The sequence below is a fragment of the Hippoglossus hippoglossus genome, chromosome 21 (assembly GCF_009819705.1).
Source record: "Hippoglossus hippoglossus isolate fHipHip1 chromosome 21, fHipHip1.pri, whole genome shotgun sequence".
Lineage (NCBI taxonomy): Eukaryota > Metazoa > Chordata > Actinopteri > Pleuronectiformes > Pleuronectidae > Hippoglossus > Hippoglossus hippoglossus.
Genome location: NC_047171.1, coordinates 2,318,944 through 2,341,854, shown reverse-complemented (window position 1 = coordinate 2,341,854; position 22,911 = coordinate 2,318,944). Strand labels below are relative to the sequence as shown.

The window sequence follows — 22,911 nt, the reverse complement described above, 5'->3', positions numbered from 1 at the left end:
CTTGGGTCTCCTTACTGAACTTCTTCCTGACTTGTGTCCCCATCTTGAGCATCGATGCTGTGGCAAGAAACTTTGCAAAAAGCTTCTTGATCCTCTTCCCCACTCCTTTCCAAAACTTCTTGTGGCTCTTTGAGGATTTGGAGCCTCTACTCGAATCAGATGATCTGACGCTCTCCTCTTCACTAATGATCTGATAGATTTCATCTGCAGCAGCTTTAAACTCCAGAGAAGATTCAGATATCAGCCCACTCAGGTCAGATTCTGACATTTCGTCCACAAGGGGCTCGATGATGTCGCTCACCTCCTTCCCGATGATTTCCTGGACGGCCTCACTTGTCCTATAGTCACTGCTGCGGACTGATGATTCTGAGGATGATGCTCTGTCACTGTCTGAAGAGGTTGAGGTTGTTTTACCCCGAGGAAGCTTGTTTAAAAGATCAAATGTCTTTTGACTACGCAGTCTTGGCTTGAACGAGCCCTCGATGTCACAAGCAGATTTCTTCAACACTTTGCAAAGACAACTGACCATTTTCTCGAGTTTGTTGGGTATGGTCTGGTGACACTGTGGCGGTCCAGCGGATTCTGTGCTGGTGGAGTTGGAATGCAGGCTGGCGTTGACCCTCTCTGTCACCTCCTCTGCAAACAACTCTGTGAATTGATCCAAACTCTCAGAGCTGGTTGAGCTGCCCGGTGCTAAACTTTGGCAGAGTGCGTCTTCCAGACTGGACAAGACCTTTTCTACAGTCACGGACATGCCGTCATATCCAAGAGTCGTTAGCAGTTTGGAGGACACAGTCGATGTCATGTTCATCACAAGTTCTGCCAACAGAAACTTTGTGGCATTGTTCGGTGCCCCTAATTTTAACTGCCTCCACTCGTCCGCAGTAAGCTTGGTGAAGACATCGTCAATGTGCGGCTGAATAGCTTTGACTGTTATGTCGGGTAGCTCCAATTCAGTAGATGTATCCATTGTGAAGCTGAATCTTCTAAGAAACTCAGAAACTAAAATCGTATCTATTTATTGCAAGTCTTACAAGCTCTTCTTAATTAACCCTCTTCTTAGTTTGGTTTGTAGGCGAGTGGCAACCAACATCTTAGGATATTACCACCTCTCATCAAAGGCATGTTAAAGGTCATAGCCAACGGCCTTCAGTCTGGCCTTTAGTTGAAAGCCATGTGGTAATATACACCTTGACCACCTTGTTGGTTCAACTAATTCTATTGCATTTACCACATGGTATCTCTTATTGCCCTATGTGATAAATGCAAAGTAGTAGTATGCACCTTGACATTGGTTGACTGACACCTGCCAATAAACCGAACAAAGAAGCAGCAGCAACGGATTTTATCTTCATTTCAATGAAAATGCAGAAATCTGCATATAACAATACAATAATAGAATAAAATGAAGATTTATTGAACAAACTGCTTCCAGTTCTGTTTTGTATGTGAAAGCAGCTAAACACTCATACGAGTGTTTCAGACGTGCACTGGAATCCAGACATTTTCCTGAAATCTTTCCAAGGGGCTGTGTTTGAGAAAGCAAATGTACTCGTCTGTTGTTCCAGACATTTTCTGGAACTTTTCCTCCCAGACCCCAAGTTAGTCCTTGTGAAAATACAGCTGGAAAAGATAGCGGGTGAGCGTGTTGATGACGTCTGTAACAGGCGACAGACGTAAAATTGGAACAATATAAATATCCCAGGATTAAAATGAGGAACCATACATGTAGAAAACACAAACGAAGTCGTAAACTTGGAAAGAAAGACAAGATTCAAGAGCATTTAGCAATAGGGGCCAACTTCGGTGTCTATGGGCTCATAAAAAAAACCACGTAATCCGTCATGTCCTGCCTCCTGCTGCTCTACGCAGAGCCACCGCTCACCTGGATATTTTCAATAATGTTCTGATCCCTGTTGCTGTTGTGAACACATCTGACCTGGATAATATTTTGCATATATGAAAAGTAAAAGTAAACTCCAGAAACTGTCCAGACCCAAGTTTGGGGATATCATTAAAAAATAGAATGTCTGATTTGTCACATCATCTCTTTCTGTAGGGTCTGGAAACGTGAAGTGTTTTATAACTGGACTATATCAGCAAATTAAAACCAAAACAATCCCACAATTAGCATTTCGCTTGGCAGAATGATCCCCACAATAAATGGTTTGTATTTATATAGCGCTTTTTTAGTCTTGATGACAACTCAAAGCACTTTACAGTTCAGTTTCACATTCCCCCGTTCACAGACACATTCATACAGTGCATCTATGGGCAGCACTTTTCATTCCATGAGGGGCAATCTGGGGTTCAGCATCTTGCCCGAGAACATATCAGCATGCAGATGGGGAAGACTGGGATCGATCCGCCAACCTTCTGGTTAGAGGACGACCGTTTTACTCCCTCAGCCACAGCCGTCCAAAGAGCACTGCATTCATTACTAGCCGAACAGAAGCCTTCTCTAATGACACCTACCTCATACTTGTCAAATATCTGGCGGTGGTGGAAGTAGGCATGAGAGAATATCCTATAGATGCGACGACAGACAGAGCCGAGTTTAGAAAATATTAAACCATCCATCACTGACAATATGTCAGGAGAGCAAATGTTAAATCTTGTCTTTTAATGCTATGAAAGGGACAATGTTGTAAATATCTAAAGACATTTTCACTCAACTGCAAATTTGGGTTTGAACTAATTGTGATGCACGTTACTTTATTTTTGAGAGGAAGCTGCAGCTAATAATTCATCACTGAAGTCTTCAGATGTTTCATACGATGATATTCAATCAACTGTTAATCATGTGACCAAAAAACACTGATTGATCCTATTTGAAAACTACTTTGGTTTTTTTATTTTTTAAATGATTATTTTATAATCAGAATAATTAGATTTTCTGTCCAGTTAAAGTATATTTGAAATTTTCCAGTGAGTGACGGGTTCAAAGTGGTTATGTGACCATGGTTATATGTATATGATGTATTCATCATCAGGTTTAATAAATGTCAGTATTAATGTTGACTTTGTACATTTTGCCTCTTTTATTTTTCAAGTTTAACTTTAAGTTTCACGTCAGTTTGTTTCCGTACATTCACACAAATGTTTGTAGATAAAGTGTGGATGTAACCTCAGTAATATAAAAACCACCAGTCTGAATAATAGGTCTTTTTTATTAACAGACATCATGTAAATGTCGACAGTAACAACATTTTTTAGTCCATTAAAAAAAAAAAAGTGGGTTGGACTGACAAGACTCCTCCCACCATATAACTTAATGAGGGAGGGGGTAAAAGACGGGAGGTTGTGCTCAGATACTTAAATGTTGCCGATAGTCAGAACTTCCTCGTGGCATTTACTGGTCGAATGTTTAGATTGGTAGAAACCGGCGTACAGCAGCGTCGAGTCAAGGGAAGCGGAGTATCAGGCACATTTCACACGGTATTAAACGGGGGCATGTCACAAAGCAGGATCAGAGTTAGCCAAAAGCCTCCTACACACTCCGAGACGTCGCCTCGGAGACGGAACACCTGACTGCTAGTACACGTACGAAGCTAGAGAGAGAGAGAGAAAGGTTTTCTTTGTTCACTACCACACAAGCCACACACCTACAAAGTGTTTGAATAGCGTTATTACGTGAGCCGGATAATTTAGAGATCCGTTTCATGGGACACCCCCAAAAACAGGCTGGTAGGCAACACAAGCAAACAGAACAGAAGCAGACACAGAAAGTGAAGCACCATCAGAAAATATGACAGTGGATTAAGAGAAAGAGGGGGGGGAGGGGGGAGGGGGGGGGGGGGGGGGGGTTATATACAGAAGGGGGGGGGGGGCTGTCAGTGTGTGTGCCTTCGTCAACAATACAGGTCACCATGGTTACGTAGTTTTGGGTTTTTTTGCAAATCCAGCTGCTTAAAGAAGAATAAAGACAAAGGAGAGGTGTTGGAGCGGAGATGTTTCCAGAGACACGGCCTGAATCTGAAGGAACAGAGAGTGAAACTGAAAATATGTCGTCCTGCAGAAGTGACTGAACTCTGCTCCCGCTCTTTAACTTCACGTCCTTTGAGATAGACACAGGTGACAGGGGAGGAGGGACATGAACAGTGTTACTGGACAGGAGCCTTAATACACTGTAGTGTGTGTAATGTGTATACATATATATTCGTGTGTGTGTGAATGCGTCTCCTCTGTAATGTGTAGATATTTTGTTTTCACACGTCTCCCTTATGGCAGCAGCTGCATCTCAGGCCTCGCTCTCCCCGGCTGATGACGTGTTCTGCACCTCCTCCTCCAGGATGGGCACGATCAGGTTGTCCTTGGACATCAGGTCCAAAATGTGCTGTTGTAACAGCTCAGCTTAACACTGAGGGGGACAGAGCTTTAGAAATAAGAGTCTGAGACTCTGAAACAACCTGAGGAAATACAGCAGGCTGAGTCAGAAGCTTCCTTTAAATCCAAACTTCAAACGTGCTGTTATCGTACCACGATTTGATCTAATTCTAGTTTTTAAAGTGTGGTCATGATTACATTTCTGTCACCTGTAGTGTTTTTATACTTTTACTCTTTCATACGTGTGTTTTAATGTATTTTTACTTGTGTTTTTCATTTGTGAAGCACTTTGTAAGTTGGTTTTTATTCCATTGAAAGGATTCGTTAACTTTTCTGGAAACTTTGAAAAATGTGAATCTTACAACCTGTGCTGTTGTGAGCTGAATGTGACAGTTCCCAGAGCAACTATTCACTTTGAAATGTGATAACACAGATAAAAAACTCTCCAACAGCTCATCGTAGTGAAAAGCAGTAAATCCTGAAAGACCAACAACTTCTTCCTCAGACACAACCAGCTCCTCCCAGTCAGGACGTGTCTGTGTCTCCTCCCTTCACAGACGTGTAAGTGTAAGAACCAGTGAACAACAAGCTGTGAACTGTGGGAGATGAGTCACTGCAGGGAGTGAACGAGAGGGGGAGGAGCAGAGATCTGTATCTGTTCAGAGGAAGTGAAACTGTTCTACAGTCTCTGGCACCAGCTGAAATGGCGCAGCAAGAAAATCAACGGGACAGAGAAAGATTCTGCTGTTCGATCTGTCTGGATCTACTGAAGGATCCGGTGACTACTGTCTGTGGACACAGCTACTGTCTGAGCTGTATTAACACCCACTGGGACAAAGAGGAGGAGAGAGGAAGCTACAGCTGCCCTCAGTGTAGACAGACCTTCACACCGAGGCCTGTCCTGGGGAAAAGCACCATGTTAGCTGATTCACTGGAGGAGCTGAAGAAGACTGGACTCCAAGCTGCTCCTGCTGATCACTGCTATGCTGGACCTGAAGATGTGGCCTGTGACGTCTGCACTGGGAGAAAACTGAAAGCTCTCAAGTCCTGTTTGGTTTGTTTGGCCTCTTATTGTGAAAAACACCTCCAGCCTCATCTTCAGTCAGCTCCATTTAAGAAGCACAAGCTGGTGGAGCCCTCGGAGAAGCTCCAGGAGAACATCTGCTCTCGTCACGATGAGGTGATGAAGATATTCTGCCGCACTGATCAGCAGTGTATCTGTTATCTCTGCTCTATGGATGAACATAAAGACCACGACACAGTGTCAGCTGCAGCAGAAAGGACTGAGAGGCAGAGAGAGCTCGGGCTGAGGAGACAAACAATCCAGCAGAGACTCCAGGACACAGAGAAAGATGTGAAGCTGCTTCAACAGGAGGAGGAGGCCGTCAATGGCTCTGCTGATAAAGCAGTGAAGGACAGTGAGAAGATCTTCACTGAGCTGATCCGTCTGCTGGAGAAAAGAAGCTCTGATGTGAAGCAGCAGATCAGATCCCAGGAGGTAACTGAAGTGAGTCGAGTCAGAGAGCTTCAGGAGAGACTGGAGCAGGAGATCACTGAGCTGAAGAGGAAAGACCATGAACTGAAGCAGCTCTCAGACACAGAGGATCACAACCAGTTTCTACACAACTACCCCTCACTGTCACCACTCAGTGAATCTACACACTCATCCAGCATCAGGATCCGTCCTCTGAGGTACTTTGAGGACGTGACAGCAGCTGTGTCCCAGGTCAGAGGTCGACTACAGGACATTCTGAGTGAGACAGAGACAGAGATTTTACAGATTGTGTCTCAAGTGGATGTTTTACTGCCACAACCAGAGCCAGAGACCAGAGCTGACTTCTTAAAATATTCACAGGAAATCACACTGGATCCAAACACAGCAAACAGACTTCTGTTATTATCTGAGGGAAACAGAAAAGTAACACGTATGAGTGAAGATCAGTCTTATTCTGATCACCCAGACAGATTCACTGATAGGTGGCAGGTCCTGAGTAGAGAGAGTCTGACTGGACGTTGTTACTGGGAGGTGGAGGTGGAGGAGGGGTTGGGGGTGTTCAGAGGAGGAGCAGTTCATGTAGCAGTCACATACAAGAATATCAGCAGAGCAGGAAACTCAGATAAATGTGGATTTGGATGCAATGATAAATCTTGGTCATTAGTTTGTTATGAAAACAGTTGTAACTTTTATTACAACAGGATCATGACTCCAGTGTCAGGTCCTGTGTCCTCCAGAGTAGGAGTGTACCTGGATCACAGTGCAGGTGTTCTGTCCTTCTACAGCGTCTCTGACACCATGACTCTCCTCCACAGAGTCCAGACCACATTCACTCAGCCTCTCTATGCTGGAGTTGCGGTTGGTTATGGATCCACAGCTGAGTTCTGTAAACTCAAATAGACTCGAGTCATTAAAAGCAGTGATTTAGATTCTGTGTTTAAATCTTTAACTTCTTCTGTCTCCATGTTTGTTGATCAAAGTTCGTCGTGGTGACGTTTCTGCTCCGCACAGAGATCAGCTGTCAATCAAACACTGACCTTCCTTTATCACACATATTTAGTTCTCACTTTGTAAAGACAGAAATCTATAATTACACTGACATGAATGTGTTTGAAAGATCTAATGTTGCTGTTGTTTTCTAAATCAATGTAGAAATCAGGTTGTGTGATGTTTTAGAACCTGTATTGATCCTGATCCTCATCAATGAGATGATTATTTGTTCTTTTCTTTTCCACATGTGAGACGGAGGTGAAACAAACTGATTGTGTGTCCATGAACTCACTGAACAAGAGTCACTGAACAGACTTTACTGATGAAGTGATCAATGAACTCAGAGCGTCAACATGTCCAACAGATGTATAAAGCAGATGTATAAAAGCAATACAAATGTAATGTGTGAAGAAGCTGAAAGTTGAAATAAAGAATAGATCCAGTCTGTTCTTTTGTCTTCATTCCAGGATCTCGTTCAAAGCTGATGGAGACAAAGTGAAACTCCTGTGAGAGAATAACTGAGGCAGTTTCCTCCTGAAACTCCACAAACCTCAGTTTTCATGTTCAGTCTCTGTCTTTGCAGCTTTTCTGCACTAAAACAGCTTCATCGCAGACAAATGAGCAAAGTTTTCTTCCACTGGCTGATTTTCAAAACCCAGATCTTGTTTGTGATCTCAGTGGATGAAGAGAGTTCGTCACACAGATTTAAAGAAGTGGAGAAATAATGGTTTGGTGAAGTTTCAGGGTGAAGACGTTGAGTTGAGTCCTGACACACAAGCCACATATTGGAGATATTGTGATGTTGTGGACTTGAGGTCGTTCCGTTTATCGTGCTGTTGATTTTCATGAGGATGAAACTTCACAACGGGTTTGTCGTGTTGCTTCAGTGTTTCACGTCGTCACCTCACGGACAGACGCTCCTGGGTCGTACAGTTTGAATCCAGACTGGATCAAAACTTCTTGACACCAAATTTGTCCGAGGTTTAACCCACAAAACAAACTTTGCTGCTTGAAGAGGTTTCGTAATTTCTGCAGAGTTAAAGCAGTAAACGGTAAAAACACTCAGGATCAGGTTCCTGACGACTGGGATCGATTCTTTGCTCCGTCACAGACAAACTTCATCAACTGTTTCAGAACAGAAAGAACTTTGGTGTCACTTGTATTATATAGAAACAGTTTGAGCAGTTTATCACTTTCTTTGATAGAAGCTGAACAGTTGTTGACATGGTTCCTTTGCTCTTTGTCATTGTTCTTCTTCAGAACTCCATTAACTTTGCTGTAAGTCTGTATCATCATGACGAAGCGTGTGAACCGGTGACACAGGAACGTCTCGTTCTGCACAGAGACAAACACACACACAGATCACAGCTATGAAACTGCATCCTGATTCTTCACCATTCTGCCTGGTTGACACTTTAAAGCTGCTTTCAAACATGCACTGAAATTTCCCCGACATTTTCCAGTAAGAAAAATGTAAGAAAGCACAAATGTCCAAGTGAGCTGCTGAGGACATTTCCCGAAACTTTTCCTGCCAGCCCCTAGAAAACTGTCAAGAGTGAGTCCATGTGAGAATACAGCAGGAAAACAGCTGCTGGCAAGTGGGCGTGTTGCTTACGTTATAAACACATGACAGATTGAAACTGGAAGAACACAAATATCTCAGGATGAAGAAGAGGAGCCTAACACGTAGAAGACGAAGACGTCAACTTGGAAAGACGAGGAGATCCAGAGCTTCTGGTGATGAGGGCCGACGCCGGTGTGGATGAGCTGTAAACAACAACACTGATCTTTCCACAGCAGAGTTTATACGTCATGTCCGGCCTCCTGCTGCTCTACAGGCTCCGCCTCCTGCTGCTCTACAGGCTCCGCCTCCTGCTGCTCTACAGGCTCCGCCCCTCGCCTGGATGTTCACACATGTTCCTGTTGTTGTGAACGAGTCGGACCCGACAACCTGCTGCTGCTGCTTCACAGGCAAAAGACAAACTGTGTCTGGACCAAATTTTTCGGACATTTTCCAGAAACATGCGTGGGTGTGTGCAACATATTTGGTGGTGGAGCTTATCAATTCCCGTTCTAGTCTTTAACCTGAGGCCTGTTGAAAATAAGGTTTTGCTACCATCTATAAATAAAGTAATTTCTATTTTACCATGTCTTTATTTGTACACGTTTATATCAGGACTCTCATGCTATAAAAAAAAAAGTTTTTCCTTTGGCTTAGGTGCAGCACACGAGCCTTAAAGGTTCAGTGTTTAGAATTTAGTGACAACTAGTGGTGAAGTGTCATAATGCAGCTGAACACCCCTCACCTTTTATATTGTATTTTTGCTTGTGTGGTTTTCTTTCTGAATATTTTTGAGCACGGCTAGAAGGGAGCCTGTGACCCAAGAATTTGTATCTGCATGTAACTGTTGTGCACATGACAAATATGCTTAAAGATGGCTGATACATCAAAGGAACAAACCAAACTAGTGTCTTAATAATTTGTTCATCTAGTGAAACATCGGTAGAACAGACACAACTAAGTGGAGTATTTTTTTTATTCTTTTCCAACAGTTGTGACAGAAAATGGTTACAGAAAACATTTCATGCACTTTTTTTTTTGTTTGGATGTGGTAAACTGGAGCTCCCAGAGTGAATCCACACCCCTTCAGCAGAAGACACGTATATTCGTCCTCATTTAGAGCGATAGCATTTCTACCGTTTAAAGAATCTGCTCAAAGAGGAGAAGAATCTGGACATTCTGCCGGGTTTGTTGAACATGTGGCTTTCCATAGAGGCGGCGATTCTTTTCTCGACCTCTGGTTCTTTTCTATAAATGGAAAGCAGCAGCGTTTCCGGACAGTCCCACATCTTACACAGGTCCTTGAACACCGCCTTGTGGAGGACATTGATTATATCTGGGGACGTGTCTAAGTCAATGTCCTGGACTTCGGCCCATGTTTTTTCAAACAGGTATTGAGTGAGGTGTATTGATTCGTCACAGAACAAGTTCACTTTGGACTTTGCAAACACTCGAGTGACGAACTGGTCAATGACGAGATTGACATACAACTTTTTGCGGGGCTCTGCCCGTTCCGTTGCACTGTTGATCTCTGAGACCGGAGATCCTACGATGGGCTCAATCTCCATTAAAGCAGAGGTCACCCTCTTGGTGTAGTCACCGGCCTGTTTTGAGAACCACCAGTTCATCAATGGCAGGAAATTCATCACTCTCTCCTTTATGTCCGCGTACATCTTTCTGTGGGACTTAGGAACAGACACTTTCGTCACTTCAGCTGGACTCGCCACTAAAGGGTCAGTTGTGACGTACCTATAGAGGACATCGGTAAGGACGGGGGCGTTTGCAGGTGAAACTCTGTCCTTGGTCTCTGTCAGAAGCAGAGACTCCACACTATCCATCAGAGACTTGACTGACTCAATGCTCTGGACTTGGGTCTCCTTACTGAACTTCTTCCTGACTTGTGTCCCCATCTTGAGCATCGATGCTGTGGCAAGAAACTTTGCAAAAAGCTTCTTGATCCTCTTCCCCACTCCTTTCCAAAACTTCTTGTGGCTCTTTGAGGATGTGGAGCCTCTACTCGAATCAGATGATCTGACGCTCTCCTCTTCACTAATTATCTGATAGATTTCATCTGCAGCAGCTTTAAACTCCAGAGAAGATTCAGATATCAGCCCACTCAGGTCAGATTCTGACATTTCGTCCACAAGGGGCTCGATGATGTCGCTCACCTCCTTCCCGATGATTTCCTGGACGGCCTCACTTGTCCTATAGTCACTGCTGCGGACTGATGATTCTGAGGATGTTCGTCTGTCAGAGCGAGAACTGCTTGATGAAGAGTCAGTGCTTGAAGAAGTTGGTTTCCCCCTAGGGAACTCGTTTATCAGATCAAATGTCTTTTGACTGCGTAGTTTCGGCTTGAACGAGCCCTCGATGTCGCCGGCAGATTTCTTCAACAGTTTGCAAACACAATTGACCATTTTCTCAAGTTTGTTGGCTGTGGTCTGGTGACACTGTGGCAGTCCGGTGGAGCGTCCACTGGTGGAGCGTCCGCTGGTGGAGCGTCCGCTGGTGGAGCGTCCGCTGGTGGAGCGTCCGCTGGTGGAGCGTCCGCTGGTGGAGCGCTCAGACCGGCGGGAATTGACCCTCTCTGTTATTTCCTCTGCAACCAACTCAGTGAGTTGATCCAAACTCACAGACTTTTTTAAGCTGCCCGGTGCTAAACTCTGACGGAGAGCGTCTCCCAGACTGGACTGGATACTCTCCGCAGTAAAGGGAAAGTCGTTGTGTCCATGTGCTGTGATCACGTCTGAGGACACAGACAAAGTCATGTTCAGAAAAAGTTCTGCCAACAGAAACCTTGTGATGTTGTCTGGTGTTTCTGATTTTAACAGTTCCCACTGCTCCGCAGTCAACTTGCTATAAAGATCCTCAATCTGCATGCGAATAGTTTCAACTGTCATGCTGGGAATCTCCAATGCATCAGATGTATCCATGGTGAATGTCTGTACTGCAGTCTCCTCCATATCTGGGTTCAGGTCTATTCGATCCGTTTCTTTCCACTTAGCGCTGCTGACCAGGTAGTACAAAACGCCCTTGATATGGGACATGAAGGGTATCTTCTTCCAACCATGAGTCATATAGACACATCAAACACATGATAAAGAACCAAAGGCAATTTTAAAGATCTCAAATAATGTTGTAGATCAAAACCACAAAAAGATTGTGACTCTAATAGAAAGCCCGGCCTCTTGTTCAAAGGCATTGTTATTTTAAGGGCGTTTTCAGTCATGAATTGCGGAGGATGTCCGAGCCTCTTCTTCTTCTCTGTTTGGTTTAATGGCGGGTAGCAACCAACGTCAAGGTGCATTACCGCCTTCCACTGTGTGTTGAACCCCCCCGCACAAAATATTTTATAGAAGAGTCAGTGGAGCATGTAATGCTTCACTTTAATAAGTGTGTTCGAGAACGAGAAAAGCTCAAGAGGAAAAGTGCAAAGCAGAGAGGAAGAACTAAGCTTGGAAATAGTAGTTACCTTTGGAATAGGGAGTATGTTCCATTAGCTGAGGGAGACAGGATTGGACAAACTGATTTAATATGAGCTAGATAACTCTGATATACACTCCAACACAGGAGGTTGTCACCCGCCACTCAACTGAACGAAGGAGAAGCTATCAAATATCAAGGGTAATAAGAGATACGCTGCCGAATGGGGAAGAAGAGGAAGTAGGATATTGACACACACAGTAGAGGGCGGTAATGCACCTTGACGTTGGTTGTCACCTGCCAATAAACCGAATAAAGAAGGAGAAGAAGACTTGGGACTGGACTTTCTCTGGCGATCGTCTTTCACACGTGAAGAACGCAGCAGGAGGTCCTGGGCTCAAACTCTTAAATTCAAGGAAGCACAACAACGAGAAACAGAAAGTAAATCTGGACGAGTTGTGTTTCATGCTGTACTTTTCTTAAAATAAAAATTAAAAAACAGATCAGAGATCAGGAAGTGTGTGTGTTGTTGTGATGGACACATGTTTGAGTAGAGTAGAGAAGCTGCTGTTAAAACAAACCCACATTTCTACATGAGTGCTGGCAGAGAGGTCTGTGGATGGAAAGCTACTGTTGGTCCAGTGTGTGGAGTTGTTGCAGGGAGTTGGTGGGCGTGTCCGCCTCACTCTTTGTTGTTGTGCTTGTTGTGTATGTGAAAGTTCAGTGTTCAGGCTCCACGTCAAAACACTCAGTTTGTATCTGCACTCTGAAATCAAGGTTCAGGAATTTAAAGGAAATAGCTACGACCACTGGGCAGAGGGTGTGACTGACACACACACACACACACACACACACACACACACACACACACACACACACACACACACACACACAGATGTGAAAAGAGCTCATGGGACCAAAGCTGGGTTCTAATGAAGCAGACCCCCCCCCCCCCCGTGCTCCCTGCTTTCACACCAAGAGGACAACTTCTGCGACTCATCTTCTTATTTTTTATTCTTTTCTAACAGTTGTTACAGAAAATGGTTACAGAAAACATTTCATGCACTTTTTTTTTTGTTTGGATGTGGTAAACTGGAGCTCCCAGAGTGAATCCACACCCCTTCAGCAGAAGACACGTATATTCGTCCTCATTTAGAGCGATAGCATTTCTACCGTTTAAAGAATCTGCTCAAAGAGGAGAAGAATCTGGACATTCTGCCGGGTTTGTTGAACATGTGGCTTTCCATAGAGGCGGCGATTCTTTTCTCGACCTCTGGTTCTTTTCTATAAATGGAAAGCAGCAGCGTTTCTGGACAGTCCCACATCTTACACAGGTCCTTGAACACCGCCTTGTGGAGGACATTGATTATATCTGGGGACGTGTCTAAGTCAATGTCCTGGACTTCGGCCCATGTTTTTTCAAACAGGTATTGAGTGAGGTGTATTGATTCGTCACAGAACAAGTTCACTTTGGACTTTGCAAACACTCGAGTGACGAACTGGTCAATGACGAGATTGACATACATCTTTTTGCGGGGCTCTGCCCGTTCCGTTGCACTGTTGATCTCTGAGACCGGAGATCCTACGATGGGCTCAATCTCCATTAAAGCGGAGGTCACCCTCTTGGTGTAGTCACCGGCCTGTTTAGAGAACCACCAGTTCATCAATGGCAGGAAATTCATCACTCTCTCCTTTATGTCTGCGTACATCTTTCTGTGGGACTTAGGAACAGACACTTTCGTCACTTCAGCTGGACTCGCCACTAAAGGGTCAGTTGTGACGTACCTATAGAGGACATCGGTAAGGACGGGGGCGTTTGCAGGTGAAACTCTGTCCTTGGTCTCTGTCAGAAGCAGAGACTCCACACTATCCATCAGAGACTTGACTGACTCAATGCTCTGGACTTGGGTCTCCTTACTGAATTTCTTCCTGACTTGTGTCCCCATCTTGAGCATCGATGCTGTGGCAAGAAATTTTGCAAAAAGCTTCTTGATCCTCTTGCACACTCCTTTCCAAAACTTCTTGTGGCTCTTTGAGGATTTGGAGCCTCTACTCGAATCAGATGATCTGACGCTCTCCTCTTCACTAATTATCTGATAGATTTCATCTGCAGCAGCTTTAAACTCCAGAGAAGATTCAGATATCAGCCCACTCAGGTCAGATTCTGACATTTCGTCCACAAGGGGCTCGATGATGTCGCTCACCTCCTTCCCGATGATTTCCTGGACGGCCTCACTTGTCCTATAGTCACTGCTGCGGACTGATGATTCTGAGGATGTTCGTCTGTCAGAGCGAGAACTGCTTGATGAAGAGTCAGTGCTTGAAGAAGTTGGTTTCCCCCTAGGGAACTCGTTTATCAGATCAAATGTCTTTTGACTGCGTAGTTTCGGCTTGAACGAGCCCTCGATGTCGCCGGCAGATTTCTTCAAAACCTTGCAAACACAATTGACCATTTTCTCAAGTTTGTTGGCTGTGGTCTGGTGACACTGTGGCAGTCCGGTGGAGCGTCCGCTGGTGGAGCGTCCGCTGGTGGAGCGTCCGCTGGTGGAGCGTCCGCTGGTGGAGCGTCCGCTGGTGGAGCGCTCAGACCGGCGGGAATTGACCCTCTCTGTTATCTCCTCTGCAACCAACTCAGTGAGTTGATCCAAACTCACAGACTTTTTTAAGCTGCCCGGTGCTAAACTCTGACGGAGAGCGTCTCCCAGACTGGACTGGATACTCTCTGCAGTAAAGGGAAAGTCGTTGTGTCCATGTGCTGTGATCAGGTCTGAGGACACAGACAAAGTCATGTTCAGAAAAAGTTCTGCCAACAGAAACCTTGTGATGTTGTCTGGTGTTTCTGATTTTAACAGTTCCCACTGCTCCGCAGTCAACTTGCTATAAAGATCCTCAATCTGCATGCGAATAGTTTCAACTGTCATGCTGGGAATCTCCAATGCATCAGATGTATCCATGGTGAATGTCTGTACTGCAGTCTCCTCCATATCTGGGTTCAGGTCTATTCGATCCGTTTCTTTCCACTTAGCGCTGCTGACCAGGTAGTACAAAACGCCCTTGATATGGGACATGAAGGGTATCTTCTTCCAACCATGAGTCATATAGACATCAAACACATGATAAAGAACCAAAGGCAATTTTAAAGATCTCAAATAATGTTGTAGATCAAAACCACAAAAAGATTGTGACTCTAATAGAAAGCCCGGCCTCTTGTTCAAAGGCATTGTTTTTTTAAGGGCGTTTTCAGTCATGAATTGCGGAGGATGTCCGAGCCTCTTCTTCTTCTCTGTTTGGTTTAATGGCGGGTAGCAACCAACGTCAAGGTGCATTACCGCCTTCCACTGTGTGTTGAACCCCCCCGCACAAAATATTTTATAGAAGAGTCAGTGGAGCATGTAATGCTTCACTTTAATAAGTGTGTTCGAGAACGAGAAAAGCTCAAGAGGAAAAGTGCAAAGCAGAGAGGAAGAACTAAGCTTGGAAATAGTAGTTACCTTTGGAATAGGGAGTATGTTCCATTAGCTGAGGGAGACAGGATTGGACAAACTGATTTAATATGAGCTAGATAACTCTGATATACACTCCAACACAGGAGGTTGTCACCCGCCACTCAACTGAACGAAGGAGAAGCTATCAAATATCAAGGGTAATAAGAGATACGCTACCGAATGGGGAAGAAGAGGAAGTAGGATATTGACACACACAGTAGAGGGCGGTAATGCACCTTGACGTTGGTTGTCACCTGCCAATAAACCGAATAAAGAAGGAGAAGAAGACTTGGGACTGGACTTTCTCTGGCGATCGTCTTTCACACGTGAAGAACGCAGCAGGAGGTCCTGGGCTCAAACTCTTAAATTCAAGGAAGCACAACAACGAGAAACAGAAAGTAAATCTGGACGAGTTGTGTTTCATGCTGTACTTTTCTTAAAATAAAAATTAAAAAACAGATCAGAGATCAGGAAGTGTGTGTGTTGTTGTGATGGACACATGTTTGAGTAGAGTAGAGAAGCTGCTGTTAAAACAAACCCACATTTCTACATGAGTGCTGGCAGAGAGGTCTGTGGATGGAAAGCTACTGTTGGTCCAGTGTGTGGAGTTGTTGCAGGGAGTTGGTGGGCGTGTCCGCCTCACTCTTTGTTGTTGTGCTTGTTGTGTATGTGAAAGTTCAGTGTTCAGGCTCCACGTCAAAACACTCAGTTTGTATCTGCACTCTGAAATCAAGGTTCAGGAATTTAAAGGAAATAGCTACGACCACTGGGCAGAGGGTGTGACTGACACGCACACACACACACACACACACACACACACACACACACACACACACACACACACACACACACACACACACACACACACACACACACAGATGTGAAAAGAGCTCATGGGACCAAAGCTGGGTTCTAATGAAGCAGACCCCCCCCCCCCCCGTGCTCCCTGCTTTCACACCAAGAGGACAACTTCTGCGACTCATCTTCTTATTTTTTATTCTTTTCTAACAGTTGTTACAGAAAATGGTTACAGAAAACATTTCATGCACTTTTTTTTTTGTTTGGATGTGGTAAACTGGAGCTCCCAGAGTGAATCCACACCCCTTCAGCAGAAGACACGTATATTCGTCCTCATTTAGAGCGATAGCATTTCTACCGTTTAAAGAATCTGCTCAAAGAGGAGAAGAATCTGGACATTCTGCCGGGTTTGTTGAACATGTGGCTTTCCATAGAGGCGGCGATTCTTTTCTCGACCTCTGGTTCTTTTCGGTAAATGGAAAGCAGCAGCGTTTCTGGACAGTCCCACATCTTACACAGGTCCTTGAACACCGCCTTGTGGAGGACATTGATTATATCTGGGGACGTGTCTAAGTCAATGTCCTGGACTTCGGCCCATGTTTTTTCAAACAGGTATTGAGTGAGGTGTATTGATTCGTCACAGAACAAGTTCACTTTGGACTTTGCAAACACTCGAGTGACGAACTGGTCAATGACGAGATTGACATACAACTTTTTGCGGGGCTCTGCCCGTTCCGTTGCACTGTTGATCTCTGAGACCGGAGATCCTACGATGGGCTCAATCTCCATTAAAGCGGAGGTCACCCTCTTGGTGTAGTCACCGGCCTGTTTTGAGAACCACCACTTCATCAATGGCAGGAAATTCATCACTCTCTCCTTTATGTCCGCGTACATCCTTTTGTGGGACTTAGGAACAGACACTTTCGTCACTTCAGCTGGACTCGCCACTAAAGGGTCAGTTGTGACGTACCTATAGAGGACATCGGTAAGGACGGGGGTGTTTGCAGGTGAAACTCTGTCCTTGGTCTCTGTCAGAAGCAGAGACTCCACACTATCCATCAGAGACTTGACTGACTCACTGCTCTGGACTTGGGTCTCCTTACTGAACTTCTTCCTGACTTGTGTCCCCATCTTGAGCATCGATGCTGTGGCAAGAAACTTTGCAAAAAGCTTCTTGATCCTCTTCCCCACTCCTTTCCAAAACTTCTTGTGGCTCTTTGAGGATTTGGAGCCTCTACTCGAATCAGATGATCTGACGCTCTCCTCTTCACTAATGATCTGATAGATTTCATCTGCAGCAGCTTTAAACTCCAGAGAAGATTCAGATATCAGCCCACTCAGGTCAGATTCTGACATTTCGTCCACAAGGGGCTCGATGATGTCGCTCACCTCCTTCCCGATGATTTCCTGGACGGCCTCACTTGTCCTATAGTCACTGCTGCGGACTGATGATTCTGAGGATGTTCGTCTGTCAGAGCGAGAACTGCTTGATGAAGAGTCAGTGCTTGAAGAAGTTGGTTTCCCCCTAGGGAACTCGTTTATCAGATCAAATGTCTTTTGACTGCGTAGTTTCGGCTTGAACGAGCCCTCGATGTCACCGGCAGATTTCTTCAACACTTTGCAAACACAATTGACCATTTTCTCAAGTTTGTTGGCTGTGGTCTGGTGACACTGTGGCAGTCCGGTGGAGCGTCCACTGGTGGAGCGTCCGCTGGTGGAGCGTCCGCTGGTGGAGCGTCCGCTGGTGGAGCGTCCGCTGGTGGAGCGCTCAGACCGGCGGGAATTGACCCTCTCTGTTATCTCCTCTACGACCAACTCAGTGAGTTGATCCAAACTCACAGACTTTTTTAAGCTGCCCGGTGCTAAACTCTGACGGAGAGCGTCTCCCAGACTGGACTGGATACTCTCCGCAGTAAAGGGAAAGTCGTTGTGTCCATGTGCTGTGATCAGGTCTGAGGACACAGACAAAGTCATGTTCAGAAAAAGTTCTGCCAACAGAAACCTTGTGACGTTGTCTGGTGTTTCTGATTTTAACAGTTCCCACTGCTCCGCAGTCAACTTGCTATAAAGATCCTCAATCTGCATGCGAATAGTTTCAACTGTCATGCTGGGAATCTCCAATGCATCAGATGTATCCATGGTGAATGTCTGTACTGCAGTCTCCTCCATATCTGGGTTCAGGTCTATTCGATCCGTTTCTTTCCACTTAGCGCTGCTGACCAGGTAGTACAAAACGCCCTTGATATGGGACATGAAGGGTATCTTCTTCCAACCATGAGTCATATAGACACATCAAACACATGATAAAGAACCAAAGGCAATTTTAAAGATATCAAATAATGTTGTAGATCAAAACCACAAAAAGATTGTGACTCTAATAGAAAGCCCGGCCTCTTGTTCAAAGGCATTGTTATTTTAAGGGCGTTTTCAGTCATGAATTGCGGAGGATGTCCGAGCCTCTTCTTCTTCTCTGTTTGGTTTATTGGCGGGTAGCAACCATCGTCAAGGTGCATTACCGCCTTCCACTGTGTGTTGAACCCCCCCGCACAAAATATTTTATAGAAGAGTCAGTGGAGCATGTAATGCTTCACTTTAATAAGTGTGTTCGAGAACGAGAAAAGCTCAAGAGGAAAAGTGCAAAGCAGAGAGGAAGAACTAAGCTTGGAAATAGTAGTTACCTTTGGAATAGGGAGTATGTTCCATTAGCTGAGGGAGACAGGATTGGACAAACTGATTTAATATGAGCTAGATAACTCTGATATACACTCCAACACAGGAGGTTGTCACCCGCCACTCAACTGAACGAAGGAGAAGCTATCAAATATCAAGGGTAATAAGAGATACGCTGCCGAATGGGGAAGAAGAGGAAGTAGGATATTGACACACACAGTAGAGGGCGGTAATGCACCTTGACGTTGGTTGTCACCTGCCAATAAACCGAATAAAGAAGGAGAAGAAGACTTGGGACTGGACTTTCTCTGGCGATCGTCTTTCACACGTGAAGAACGCAGCAGGAGGTCCTGGGCTCAAACTCTTAAATTCAAGGAAGCACAACAACGAGAAACAGAAAGTAAATCTGGACGAGTTGTGTTTCATGCTGTACTTTTCTTAAAATAAAAATAAAAAAACAGATCAGAGATCAGGAAGTGTGTGTGTTGTTGTGATGGACACATGTTTGAGTAGAGTAGAGAAGCTGCTGTTAAAACAAACCCACATGTCTTCATGAGTACTGGCAGAGAGGTCTGTGGATGGAAAGCTACTGTTGGTCCAGTGTGTGGAGTTGTTGCAGGGAGTTGGTGGGCGTGTCCGCCTCACTCTTTGTTGTTGTGCTTGTTGTGTATGTGAAAGTTCAGTGTTCAGGCTCCACGTCAAAACACTCAGTTTGTATCTGCACTCTGAAATCAAGGTTCAGGAATTTAAAGGAAATAGCTACGACCACTGGGCAGAGGGTGTGACACACACACACACACACACACACACACACACACACACACACACACACACACACACACGACTTCATGCTATGAGATGTGAAAAGAGCTCATGGGACCAAAGCTCGGTTCTAATGAAGCAGACCCCCCCCCCCGTGCTCCCTGCTTTCACACCAAGAGGACAACTTCTGCGACTCATCTTCTTATTTTTTATTCTTTTCCAACAGTTGTTACAGAAAATGGTTACAGAAAACATTTCATGCACTTTTTTTTTTGTTTGGATGTGGTAAACTGGAGCTCCCAGAGTGAATCCACACCCCTTCAGCAGAAGACACGTATATTCGTCCTCATTTAGAGCGATAGCATTTCTACCGTTTAAAGAATCTGCTCAAAGAGGAGAAGAATCTGGACATTCTGCCGGGTTTGTTGAACATGTGGCTTTCCATAGAGGCGGCGATTCTTTTCTCGACCTCTGGTTCTTTTCTATAAATGGAAAGCAGCAGCGTTTCCGGACAGTCCCACATCTTACACAGGTCCTTGAACACCGCCTTGTGGAGGACATTGATTATATCTGGGGACGTGTCTAAGTCAATGTCCTGGACTTCGGCCCATGTTTTTTCAAACAGGTATTGAGTGAGGTGTATTGATTCGTCACAGAACAAGTTCACTTTGGACTTTGCAAACACTCGAGTGACGAACTGGTCAATGACGAGATTGACATACAACTTTTTGCGGGGCTCTGCCCGTTCCGTTGCACTGTTGATCTCTGAGACCGGAGATCCTACGATGGGCTCAATCTCCATTAAAGCGGAGGTCACCCTCTTGGTGTAGTCACCGGCCTGTTTTGAGAACCACCAGTTCATCAATGGCAGGAAATTCATCACTCTCTCCTTTATGTCCGCGTACATCTTTCTGTGGGACTTAGGAACAGACACTTTCGTCACTTCAGCTGGACTCGCCACTAAAGGGTCAGTTGTGACGTACCTATAGAGGACATCGGTAAGGACGGGGGCGTTTGCAGGTGAAACTCTGTCCTTGGTCTCTGTCAGAAGCAGAGACTCCACACTATCCATCAGAGACTTGACTGACTCAATGCTCTGGACTTGGGTCTCCTTACTGAACTTCTTCCTGACTTGTGTCCCCATCTTGAGCATCGATGCTGTGGCCAAAAACTTTGCAAAAAGCTTCTTGATCCTCTTCCCCACTCCTTTCCAAAACTTCTTGTGGCTCTTTGAGGATTTGGAGCCTCTACTCGAATCAGATGATCTGACGCTCTCCTCTTCACTAATTATCTGATAGATTTCATCTGCAGCAGCTTTAAACTCCAGAGATGATTCAGATATCAGCCCACTCAGGTCAGATTCTGACATTTCGTCCACAAGGGGCTCGATGATGTCGCTCACCTCCTTCCCGATGATTTCCTGGACGGCCTCACTTGTCCTATAGTCACTGCTGCGGACTGATGATTCTGAGGATGTTCGTCTGTCAGAGCGAGAACTGCTTGATGAAGAGTCATTGCTTGAAGAAGTTGGTTTCCCCCTAGGGAACTCGTTTATCAGATCAAATGTCTTTTGACTGCGTAGTTTCGGCTTGAACGAGCCCTCGATGTCGCCGGCATATTTCTTCAACAGTTTGCAAACACAATTGACCATTTTCTCAAGTTTGTTGACTGTGGTCTGGTGACACTGTGGCAGTCCGGTGGAGCGTCCGCTGGTGGAGCGTCCGCTGGTGGAGCGTCCGCTGGTGGAGCGTCCGCTGGTGGAGCGTCCGCTGGTGGAGCGCTCAGACCGGCGGGAATTGACCCTCTCTGTTATCTCCTCTACGACCAACTCAGTGAGTTGATCCAAACTCACAGACTTTTTTAAGCTGCCCGGTGCTAAACTCTGACGGAGAGCGTCTCCCAGACTGGACTGGATACTCTCCGTAGTAAAGGGAAAGTCGTTGTGTCCATGTGCTGTGATCAGGTCTGAGGACACAGACAAAGTCATGTTCAGAAAAAGTTCTGCCAACAGAAACCTTGTGACGTTGTCTGGTGTTTCTGATTTTAACAGTTCCCACTGCTCCGCAGTCAACTTGCTATAAAGATCCTCAATCTGCATGCGAATAGTTTCAACTGTCATGCTGGGAATCTCCAATGCATCAGATGTATCCATGGTGAATGTCTGTATTGCAGTCTCCTCCATATCTGGGTTCAGGTCTATTCGATCCGTTTCTTTCCACTTAGCGCTGCTGACCAGGTAGTACAAAACGCCCTTGATATGGGACATGAAGGGTATCTTCTTCCAACCATGAGTCATATAGACACATCAAACACATGATAAAGAACCAAAGGCAATTTTAAAGATCTCAAATAATGTTGTAGATCAAAACCACAAAAAGATTGTGACTCTAATAGAAAGCCCGGCCTCTTGTTCAAAGGCATTGTTATTTTAAGGGCGTTTTCAGTCATGAATTGCGGAGGATGTCCGAGCCTCTTCTTCTTCTCTGTTTGGTTTATTGGCGGGTAGCAACCAACGTCAAGGTGCATTACCGCCTTCCACTGTGTGTTGAACCCCCCCGCACAAAATATTTTATAGAAGAGTCAGTGGAGCATGTAATGCTTCACTTTAATAAGTGTGTTCGAGAACGAGAAAAGCTCAAGAGGAAAAGTGCAAAGCAGAGAGGAAGAACTAAGCTTGGAAATAGTAGTTACCTTTGGAATAGGGAGTATGTTCCATTAGCTGAGGGAGACAGGATTGGACAAACTGATTTAATATGAGCTAGATAACTCTGATATACACTCCAACACAGGAGGTTGTCACCCGCCACTCAACTGAACGAAGGAGAAGCTATCAAATATCAAGGGTAATAAGAGATACGCTGCCGAATGGGGAAGAAGAGGAAGTAGGATATTGACACACACAGTAGAGGGCGGTAATGCACCTTGACGTTGGTTGTCACCTGCCAATAAACCGAATAAAGAAGGAGAAGAAGACTTGGGACTGGACTTTCTCTGGCGATCGTCTTTCACACGTGAAGAACGCAGCAGGAGGTCCTGGGCTCAAACTCTTAAATTCAAGGAAGCACAACAACGAGAAACAGAAAGTAAATCTGGACGAGTTGTGTTTCATGCTGTACTTTTCTTAAAATAAAAATAAAAAAACAGATCAGAGATCAGGAAGTGTGTGTGTTGTTGTGATGGACACATGTTTGAGTAGAGTAGAGAAGCTGCTGTTAAAACAAACCCACATGTCTTCATGAGTACTGGCAGAGAGGTCTGTGGATGGAAAGCTACTGTTGGTCCAGTGTGTGGAGTTGTTGCAGGGAGTTGGTGGGCGTGTCCGCCTCACTCTTTGTTGTTGTGCTTGTTGTGTATGTGAAAGTTCAGTGTTCAGGCTCCACGTCAAAACACTCAGTTTGTAT

General features: G+C 45.0%; 1 protein-coding gene and 1 long non-coding RNA gene across 2 annotated transcripts in view; both read left to right on the top strand.

The window, feature by feature from the left end:
* Positions 1 to 3,247: 3,247 nt before the first annotated feature.
* Positions 3,248 to 22,911, top strand: part of LOC117755183 — a 53,698-nt gene continuing 34,034 nt past the window's right edge. The window contains exon 1 of the long non-coding RNA XR_004612552.1: positions 3,248 to 3,387. This is a non-coding gene — a long non-coding RNA (uncharacterized LOC117755183). The remainder of the gene's footprint in view (positions 3,388 to 22,911) is intronic.
* On the top strand, positions 5,030 to 6,721 carry LOC117755180 (tripartite motif-containing protein 16-like). Its single transcript, XM_034574744.1, has one exon. The coding sequence runs from the start codon at positions 5,030 to 5,032 to the stop codon at positions 6,719 to 6,721; it is 1,692 nt and encodes a 563-aa protein (XP_034430635.1).

Excerpts from the sequence above, each read along its gene's own strand:
- LOC117755180 (XM_034574744.1), top strand. The coding sequence starts at position 5,030 with ATGGCGCAGCAAGAAAATCAACGGGACAGAGAAAGATTCTGCTGTTCG.